The 10805-nt window shown below is 56.0% G+C and overlaps 1 protein-coding gene across 1 annotated transcript; it reads left to right on the top strand.

Moving 5' to 3' along the window:
• The first annotated feature begins 7567 nt into the window (after positions 1 to 7567).
• Positions 7568 to 8491, top strand: LOC135389690 (uncharacterized). Its single transcript, XM_064619724.1, has one exon. The coding sequence runs from the start codon at positions 7568 to 7570 to the stop codon at positions 8489 to 8491; it is 924 nt and encodes a 307-aa protein (XP_064475794.1).
• The last annotated feature ends 2314 nt before the right edge of the window (positions 8492 to 10805 follow it).

Here is a 10805-nt window from a genome sequence, read left to right as displayed (position 1 = left end):
GTTCATTCTGTGACCTGCTCCCGGACAGACATTCAGGCGAACGAATCATTCGCAGGCGAACAGCGAACGAACTAAGCCGACCCGTTCATTCTGTGACCTGCTCCCGGAGAGCCATTCGAGCCGAACGAATCATTCATAGGCGAACGGCGAGCCAACTAAGCCGACCCGTTCATTCTGTGATCTGCTCTCGGACAGACATTCAGGCAAACGAATCATCCACAGGCGAACAGCGAGCGAACTAAGCCGACCCGTTCATTCTGTGACCTGCACCTGGAGAGCCATTCGAGGCGAACGGCGAGCAAACTATGCCGACCATTTCATTCTGTGACCTGCTTCCTGCGAGTCGTGCACAGGTGAAGGGCGAATTAACTATGCCGACCCGTTCATTCCGTGACGTGCTCCCGGGGAGCCATTCAAGACGAACGAATCGTGCACAGGTGAAGGGCGAACTAACTAAGCCTACCCGTTCACTATGTGGCCTGCTCCCTGGGAGCCATTCGAGCCGAACGAATCATTCATAGGCGAACGGCGAGTGAACTAAGCCGACCTGTTCGTTCTGTGACCTGCTACCTAAGAGCCGTTTGAGGCGAACGAATCATTCATAGCCGACCTGAGAGCCAGTCGAGGCGAACGGCGAGAGGACTAAGACGACCCGTTCATTGTGCGATCTGCTCCCTGAGAGCCATTGGAGGCGAACGAATTAGTCACAGGCGAACAGCAAGCCAACTAATCCGACCGGGTAATTCTGTGGCCTGCTCCCTGAGAGTCGTTCGAGGCGAACGAATCATTCACAGGGGAACGGCAAGAGAACTAAAACGACCCGGTCATTCTGTGACATGCTCCCTGAGAGCCATTCGAGGCGAACGAATCATTCACAGGCGAACGGCGAGCGAAGTAAGCCGGCCCGATCATTCTGTGACCTGCTCCCTGAGAGCCAGTCGAGACGAAGGGCGAGAGATCTAAGACGACCCGTTCATTCTGTGACCTGTTCCGTGAGTGCCGCTCGAGGCGAACGAATCATTCACAGGCGAACGGGAAGAGAACTAAGACGACCCGTTCATTCTATGACATGTTCCGTGAGAGCCATTCGAGGCGAACGAATCATTCACAGGCGAACGGTGAGCGAACTAAGTCGACCCGATCATCCTGTGACCTGCTCCCTGAGAGGCATTCGAGGCGAATGAATCGTTCACAGGCGAACGGGGAGCGAACTAAGCCGACCCGTTCATTTTGTGACGTGCTCTCGGAGAGACATTCGAGGTCAACGAACCGTTCGCAGATGAACGGTGAGCGACCTAATCCGACCCGTTCATTCTGTGACCTGTTGCCTGAGTGCCGTTCGAGGCGAACGAAGCATTTACAGGCGAACGTCGAGCAAGCTAAGCCAACCCGATCATTCTGTGACCTGCTCCCTGAGAGCCAGTCGAGGGGAACGAATCATTCACAGGGAAACGGCAAGAGATCTAAGACGACCCGTGAATTCCCAGACCTGCTTCCTGAGAGTCGTTCGAGGTGAACGATTGTTGCTCAGGTGAAGGGCCAGTGAACTAAGATAACCCGTTCATTCTGTGACCTGCTCCCGGACAGACATTCAGGCGAACGAATCATTCACAGGCGAACAGCGAACGAACTAAGCCGACCCGTTCATTCTGTGACCTGCTCCCGGAGAGCCATTCGAGACGAACGAATCATTCATAGGCGAACGGCGAGCCAACTAAGCCGACCCGTTCATTCTGTGACCTGCTCTCGGACAGACATTCAGGCAAACGAATCATCCACAGGCGAACAGCGAGCGAACTAAGCCGACCCGTTCATTCTGTGACCTGCACCTGGAGAGCCATTCGAGGCGAACGGCGAGCAAACTATGCCGACCATTTCATTCTGTGACCTGCTTCCTGCGAGTCGTGCACAGGTGAAGGGCGAATTAACTATGCCGACCCGTTCATTCCGTGACGTGCTCCCGGGGAGCCATTCGAGACGAACGAATGGTGCACAGGTGAAGGGCGAACTAACTAAGCCTACCCGTTCATTATGTGGCCTGCGCCCTGGGAGCCATTCGAGCCGAACGAATCATTCATAGGCGAACGGCGAGCGAACTAAGCCGACCTGTTCGTTCTGTGACCTGCTACCTAAGAGCCGTTTGAGGCGAACGAATCATTCATAGCCGACCTGAGAGCCAGTCGAGGCGAACGGCGAGAGGACTAAGACGACCCGTTCATTGTGCGATCTGCTCCCTGAGAGCCATTGGAGGCGAACGAATTAGTCACAGGCGAACAGCAAGCCAACTAATCCGACCGGGTAATTCTGTGGCCTGCTCCCTGAGAGTCGTTCGAGGCGAACGAATCATTCACAGGGGAACGGCAAGAGAACTAAAACGACCCGGTCATTCTGTGACATGCTCCCTGAGAGCCATTCGAGGCGAACGAATCATTCACAGGCGAACGGCGAGCGAAGTAAGCCGGCCCGATCATTCTGTGACCTGCTCCCTGAGAGCCAGTCGAGACGAAGGGCGAGAGATCTAAGACGACCCGTTCATTCTGTGACCTGTTCCGTGAGTGCCGCTCGAGGCGAACGAATCATTCACAGGCGAACGGGAAGAGAACTAAGACGACCCGTTCATTCTATGACATGTTCCGTGAGAGCCATTCGAGGCGAACGAATCATTCACAGGCGAACGGTGAGCGAACTAAGTCGACCCGATCATCCTGTGACCTGCTCCCTGAGAGGCATTCGAGGCGAATGAATCGTTCACAGGCGAACGGGGAGCGAACTAAGCCAAACCGTTCATTCTGTGACCTGCTCCCTGAGGGTCGTTCGCGGCAAACGGCGTGCGAACTAAGCCGACCCGTTCCTTTTGTGACGTGCTCTCGCAGAGACATTCGAGGCGAACGAACCGTTCGCATGTGAACGGCGAGCGAAATAATCCGACCCGTTCACTCTGTCATCTGCTCCCTGAGAGCCATTCGAGGCGAACGAATCTTTCACAGGCGAACGGCGAGCGAACTAAGCCAGCCCGTTCATTCTGTGACCTGCTCCCGGAGAGCCATTCGAGGCGAACGAATCGTTCGCAGGTGAGCGGTGAGGGAACTGATCAGACCCGTTCCTTCTGTGACCTATTCCCTGAGAGCCATTCGAGGCGAACGAATGATTCACAGGCGAACGGGGAGCGAACTAAGCCGACCCGTTCATTCTGTGACCTGCTCCCTGAGAGCAAGTCGAGGCGACGAATCGTTCACAGGCGAACAGCGAGCGAACTAAGCCAACCCGTTCATTCTGTGACCTGCTCCCGGAGAGCCATTCGAGGCGAACGAATCATTCACAGGCGACCGGCGAGCGAACTAAGCCGACTCGTTCCTTCTTTGACCTGCTCCCTGAGAGTCATTCGAGCCGAACGAATCATTCATAGGCCAACAGCGAGCGAACTAAGCAGACCCGTTCATTCTGTGACCTGCTTCCTGAGGGTCATTCGAGCCGAACGAATCATTCACAGGCGAAAGGCGAGCGAACTATGCCGACCCGTTCATTCTATGACCTGCTTCCTAAGAGTCATTCGAGGCGAACGAATCATTCACAAGCGAACGGCGAGCAAACTATGCCGACCCGTTGATTCTGCTACCTGCTCCCTACGAGTCCTTCGAGGCGAGCGAATCATTCACAGGCGAACGGTGAGCGAACTAAGCCGACCCGTTCATTTTGTGACGTGCTCTCGGAGAGACATTCGAGGTGAACGAACCGTTCGCAGATGAACGGTGAGCGACCTAATCCGACCCGTTCATTCTGTGACCTGTTGCCTGAGTGCCGTTCGAGGCGAACGAAGCATTTACAGGCGAACGTCGAGCAAGCTAAGCCAACCCGATCATTCTGTGACCTGCTCCCTGAGAGCCAGTCGAGGGGAACGAATCATTCACAGGGAAACGGCAAGAGATCTAAGACGACCCGTGAATTCCCAGACCTGCTTCCTGAGAGTCGTTCGAGGTGAACGATTGTTGCTCAGGTGAAGGGCCAGTGAACTAAGATAACCCGTTCATTCTGTGACCTGCTCCCGGACAGACATTCAGGCGAACGAATCATTCACAGGCGAACAGCGAACGAACTAAGCCGACCCGTTCATTCTGTGACCTGCTCCCGGAGAGCCATTCGAGACGAACGAATCATTCATAGGCGAACGGCGAGCCAACTAAGCCGACCGTTCATTCTGTGACCTGCTCTCGGACAGACATTCAGGCAAACGAATCATCCACAGGCGAACAGCGAGCGAACTAAGCCGACCATTTCATTCTGTGACCTGCTTCCTGCGAGTCGTGCACAGGTGAAGGGCGAATTAACTATGCCGACCCGTTCATTCCGTGACGTGCTCCCGGGGAGCCATTCGAGACGAACGAATCGTGCACAGGTGAAGGGCGAACTAACTAAGCCTACCCGTTCATTATGTGGCCTGCTCCCTGGGAGCCATTCGAGCCGAACGAATCATTCATAGGCGAACGGCGAGCGAACTAAGCCGACCTGTTCGTTCTGTGACCTGCTACCTAAGAGCCGTTTGAGGCGAACGAATCATTCATAGCCGACCTGAGAGCCAGTTGAGGCGAACGGCGAGAGGACTAAGACGACCCGTTCATTGTGCGATCTGCTCCCTGAGAGCCATTGGAGGCGAACGAATTAGTCACAGGCGAACAGCAAGCCAACTAATCCGACCGGGTAATTCTGTGGCCTGCTCCCTGAGAGTCGTTCGAGGCGAACGAATCATTCACAGGGGAACGGCAAGAGAACTAAAACGACCCGGTCATTCTGTGACATGCTCCCTGAGAGCCATTCGAGGCGAACGAATCATTCACAGGCGAACGGCGAGCGAAGTAAGCCGGCCCGATCATTCTGTGACCTGCTCCCTGAGAGCCAATGGAGACGAAGGGCGAGAGATCTAAGACGACCCGTTCATTCTGTGACCTGTTCCGTGAGTGCCGCTCGAGGCGAACGAATCATTCACAGGCGAACGGGAAGAGAACTAAGACGACCCGTTCATTCTGTGACATGTTCCGTGAGAGCCATTCGAGGCGAACGAATCATTCACAGGCGAACGGTGAGCGAACTAAGTCGACCCGATCATCCTGTGACCTGCTCCCTGAGAGGCATTCGAGGCGAATGAATCGTTCACAGGCGAACGGGGAGCGAACTAAGCCAAACCGTTCATTCTGTGACCTGCTCCCTGAGGGTCGTTCGCGGCGAACGGCGTGCGAACTAAGCCGACCCGTTCCTTTTGTGACGTGCTCTCGCAGAGACATTCGAGGCGAACGAACCGTTCGCATGTGAACGGCGAGCGAAATAATCCGACCCGTTCACTCTGTCATCTGCTCCCTGAGAGCCATTCGAGGCGAACGAATCTTTCACAGGCGAACGGCGAGCGAACTAAGCCGAGCCGTTCCTTCTGTGACATGCTCCCTGAGAGCCATTCGAGGCGAACGAATCATTCACAGGCGAACGGGGAGCGAACTAAGCCGACCCGTTCATTCTGTGACCTGCTCCCTGAGAGCAAGTCGAGGCGAACGAATCGCTCACAGGCGAACAGCGAGCGAACTAAGCCAACCCGTTCATTCTGTAACCTGCTCCCGGAGAGCCATTCGAGGCGAACGAATAGTTCGCAGGTGAACGGTGAGGGAACTAATCAGACCCGTTCCTTCTATGACCTGCTCCCGGAGAGCCATTCGAGGGGAACGAATCATTCACAGGCTAACGGCGAGCGAACTGAGCCGACTCGTTCCTTCTTTGACCTCCTCCCTGAGAGTCATTCGAGCCGAACGAATCATTCATAGGCCAACAGCGAGCGAACTAAGCAGACCCGTTCATTCTGTGACCTGCTTCCTGAGAGTCATTCGAGCCGAACGAATCATTCACAGGCGAAAGGCGAGCGAACTATGCCGACCCGTTCATTCTATGACCTGCTTCCTAAGAGTCATTCGAGGCGAACGAATCCTTCACAAGCGAACGGCGAGCAAACTAAGCCGACCCGTTGATTCTGCTACCTGCTCCCTACGAGTCCTTCGAGGCGAGCGAATCATTCACAGGCGAACGGTGAGCGAACTAAGTCGACCCGTTCATTTTGTGACGTGCTCTCGGAGAGACATTCAAGGTGAACGAACCGTTCGCAGATGAACGGCGAGCGACCTAATCCGACCCGTTTATTCTGTGACCTGTTGCCTGAGTGCCGTTCGAGGCGAACGAAGCATTTACAGGCGAACGGCAAGCAAGCTAAGCCAACCCGATGATTCTGTGACCTGCTCCCTGAGAGCCAGTCGAGGGGAACGAATCATTCACAGGGAAACGGCAAGTGATCTAAGACGACCCGTGAATTCCCAGACCTGCTCCCTGAGAGTCGTTCGAGGCAAACGAATGTTGCTCAGGTGAAGGGCCAGTGAACTAAGATAACCCGTTCATTCTGTGACCTGCTCACGGACAGACATTCAGGCGAACGAATCATTCACAGGCGAACAGCGAGCGAACTAAGCCGACCCGTTCATTTTGTGACCTTCTCCCGGAGAGCCATTCGAGCCGAATGAATCATTCATAGGCGAACGGCGAGCGAACTAAGCCGACCTGTTCGTTCTGTGACCTGCTACCTAAGAGCCGTTTGAGGTGAACGAATCATTTATAGCCGAACGGCGAGCGAACTAAGCCGACCCGTTCATTCTGTGACCTCCTTCCTGAGAGTCATTCGAGCCGAAAGACTCATTCACAGGCGAAGGGCGAGCGAACTAAGCCGACGCATTCGTTCGGTGATCTGTCCCCTGAGAGTCGTTCGTGACGAACGACTCGTTCACAGGCGAACGGCGAGCGAACTAAACCGACCCGTTCATTCTGTGAACTGCTTTCTGAGAGCCATTCGAGGCGAACGAACGATTCACACGCGAACGGCGAGCTAGCTGAGCCGACCCGTTCATTCCGCGACCTGCTTCCTGAGAGTCGTTCGAGGCGAACGAATTATTCACAGGCGAACGGCGAGCGACCTAAGCCGATCCGTTCATTTTGTGACCTGCTCCAGAGCCATTCGAGGCGAACGAACGATTCACACGCGAACGGCGAGCGAACTAAGCCGACCCGTTCATGCTGTGACCTGCTCGCGGAGAGCCATTCAAGGCGAACCGCGAGCGACCTAAGCCGATTCGTTCATTTTGTGACCTGTTCCCTGAGAGCCATTCGAGGCGAACGAATTATTCGCAGGCGGAAGGCGAGTGACCTAAGCCGATCCGTTCAGTTTGTGACCTGCTCCCTGAGATCCATTCGAGGCGAACGAACGATTCACACGCGAACGATGAGCGAAGTAAGCCGACCCGTTCATTCTTCGACCTGCTTCCTGAGAGTCGTTCGAGGTGAGCGTGTAGCGGCATCGCCATTACCATTCCCGCGCACCAATAACCTAGGCGCGCGGGTAATAAAAACCTTTGCCTCGGCCAGCTCGGGTTCTAGTTCGACTGGCCTGGCTCTCACGGCAACCTGTGTCTAGTCTACCTCTTTCTCCGACATTGGTGACCCGGACGTTCCTTTCTGGAACGACGCTACTTTCCCTTTTCCGTCGGCGATGCATCAAGGCGACCCACCTCCGTCGTCGTCTAGCACAGGTTCCCTACAGCCCAACTCTGACGGACAACAGCACCATGTAGGAGCCATCGCCGTTAAACTTCCAGCCTACTGGGATCGCAATCCAGCTATCTGGTTCGCCCAGGCGGACGCCCAGTTCCATCTGGCCGGTGTGACTGCTCAGACCACTCGTTTCTATCATGTCATCTCCGCCCTGTCTCCCGCGGCCGCCGAGGAAGTACAAGATCTGATAATCTCTCCCCCAACGCAGAACGCGTATGACCAACTCAAGTCTGCCCTGCTGAAGCGTACGTCCGCCTCCGACCGTGACCGTCTGAGGCAGCTCTTATCGGCGGAAGAGCTCGGTGACAGGCGGCCTACCCAGCTCTTGCGCCGCATGAAGCAGCTCTTGGGAGATGACGCTCCGCAGGCCGGCGACAAATTCTTGCGTCAGCTGTTCATGCAGCGCTTACCCAATAACGTGCAGATGGTCTTGGCAGCAGCCGCGAATCTTCCCATCGACGAGCTCGCCACCCTCGCGGATGCTGTCATGGAGGTTGCCTCATCTCCTTCTCTTTCCGTTCTCGAGCAACCGGCTACCCAGACTAGAGGGCGAGCGGTTCCCCCAGCCATTCCGCCCATCCCAGAAGCTTGTCCTTCGGTTTCCCAACCCACTCCAGCCACCGAAGCTATACTCCAGCAGGTCAATAGCCTTACGCAATTGGTTGCGACGCTGGTTGCTCGCCCACGATCCCCGAGCCCCCGTCGCCCAAGGTTCCGCAGAGGTTCCCCGTCGCCACGGCGATCGCGATCTCGTTCTGCGAATCAGGATGGCCTCTGTTGGTACCACCATCGCTTCGGTGCCGAAGCCCACCACTGCTTGCTCCCCTGTTCTTGGACGGGAAACCCGCCGGCCCCCCACTAATGGCGGCAAGTGGATTCGGCCTCGGCGACAGCCGCCTCTTTCGTATCGTAGACCGTGTATCGGGCTTAAGGCTCCTGGTCGATACGGGCGCAGAGGTCAGCGTCATCCCCGCCGGTGCGCGCTATTCCCGTTCCCGACAACCTTGCTCCACACTCAAGGCCGCCAACGGTTCCATTATCCTGGTTTATGGCCAGCAGTCGCTCACTCTCAACATTGGGCTCAGAAGAGACTTCCGATGGCTTTTCCTGCTTGCAGACGTCACACAAGCCATCCTCGGATCCGACTTTTTAAATCACTTCAAGTTGCTGGTAGACGTTCACGGGAAGCGTCTGATCGACAGGACTACTTCCTTGTCAGTGCACGGACTACGTCTATCGACTCCACCGTTGCGTGTCTTGGCCTGTGCCGTGCCTGAATCACCAGCTGAATCACCCTTCGCCGCCATACTGAAGGAATTCCCGGCACTCACCCAGCCACCTGACTGGACCAGGCCTGTGCAGCACGACGTGGTCCACCACATCACCACCCGTGGCCCACCGGTCCACTTTCGCCCGCGTCGTCTGGCACCCGAGAAGTTCCGGGTAGCCAAAGCAGAATTCGACCACATGCTTGAGCTCGGAATCGTCCGGCCGTCATCAAGCACCTGGTCGTCGCCATTGCACATGGTGCCCAAAAAGACCGGAGATTGGAGACCGTGCGGCGACTATCGCGCTTTGAATCAAGCCACTATCCCGGACAGATACCCCATACCGCACATCTTGGATTTTGCTGCACAGCTGGAGGGCGCCACAGTATTCTCCAAAATAGATCTTGTCCGTGCGTACCACCAGATCCCGATGGCCGAAGAGGACATAGCCAAAACCGCGATCACAACACCTTTCGGATTATTCGAGTTTCTGTGGATGCCCTTCGGGTTGCGGAACGCCGCTCAGACGTTCCAGCGGTTTGTGGACAACATCATCCGCGGCCTCCCCTTCGTCTATGCGTATATTGATGATATCCTCGTCGCAAGTCGTTCGCCGGCCGAACACGAGCAACACCTTCGTGCGCTGTTCTCCCGTCTTCACGACTATGGAATCATCATTAACGCAGCGAAGAGCGAGTTCGGCGTTCCGGAACTCGATTTCCTCGGGCACCGTGTCAACAGCCAGGGAATCCTGCCTTTGCCTTCCAGAGTTGCGGCCATCCAGGACTTCCCGCTTCCCACTTCCTTGACCAAGCTGCGCCAGTTCCTTGGGTTAATCAACTTTTTCCGGCGCTTCATTCCGTCGTGCGCGGCCAAGCTTATTCCACTCGAAGCCATGCTTACTTCTAAACGTACTATGTCCCCACCGCCTCTATCATGGACCGAAGAAGCCACTGCCGCGTTCAAGGCCATTAAGGAAGAACTCGCGAGCGCATCGCTCCTTTTCCACCCCTGCCATGACGCCGAAACGTCCATTATGGTTGACGCCTCCAGCACAGCCGTCGGCGCCGTGCTTCAACAGCGTATCAGAGGAGCGTGGCGCCCCTTGGCGTTCTTCTCTCGCAAGCTCAAACCGCCAGAGACGAGGTACAGCACCTTTGGACGAGAACTTTTAGCCATCTACCTCACGATAAAGCACTTCCGACCTTTCTTGGAAGGCCGTGCATTTACAGTGCTTACTGACCACAAGCCCCTTGTATATGCCTTCTCTGCATCAGGTACCAAATACAGTCCTCGCGAAACCCGTCACCTTGCGTTCGTCGCGGAATTCACCACCGACATTCAACACGTCAGCGGTGCTGACAATGCAGCGGCGGATGCTCTCAGTCGCGTGAACGCTCTCGGATCGCTGCCTGCACTCTCTCTCGACGCCCTGGCCCAAGCACAGTCTTCCGACGCCGAGCTGGCTCAGTACCGTTCTGGCGCGGCTTCTTTGACCATCGAAGATGTCGCCTTACCCGGTTCCTCCACTCTGGTTGCCTGCGACACTTCTCAGGGACGGCCCCAACCTTTCGTCCCCTCTTCCCTGCGACGTCGTATCTTCGAGACGTACCATGCGCTCTCTCACCCCGGCGCCCGCGCTTCTCTGCGCTTGATTTCCCAACGGTATGTCTGGCCGCACATGAACAAGGACGTCAAGAACTGGGTGCGCGTTTGCCTTCCCTGTCAGCGCAGCAAAGTGCAACGGCACGTCCGCAGAGCACCAGAAAGGTTCTTGCCCCCCGACGACCGTTTCGCGCATCTCCACATTGATCTGGTTGGACCGCTTCCGGTATGTGCTGGCCACCGGTATATTCTGACCATCGTCGATCGCTTCACCCGGTGGCCCGAAGCCATTCCCATTCACGA

This window comes from Ornithodoros turicata, chromosome 3, assembly GCF_037126465.1.
Source record: "Ornithodoros turicata isolate Travis chromosome 3, ASM3712646v1, whole genome shotgun sequence".
In the NCBI taxonomy this organism is placed as follows: domain Eukaryota; kingdom Metazoa; phylum Arthropoda; class Arachnida; order Ixodida; family Argasidae; genus Ornithodoros; species Ornithodoros turicata.
Note: the sequence above shows the minus strand (reverse complement) of the source record. Positions and strands in the feature narration are given on the sequence as shown.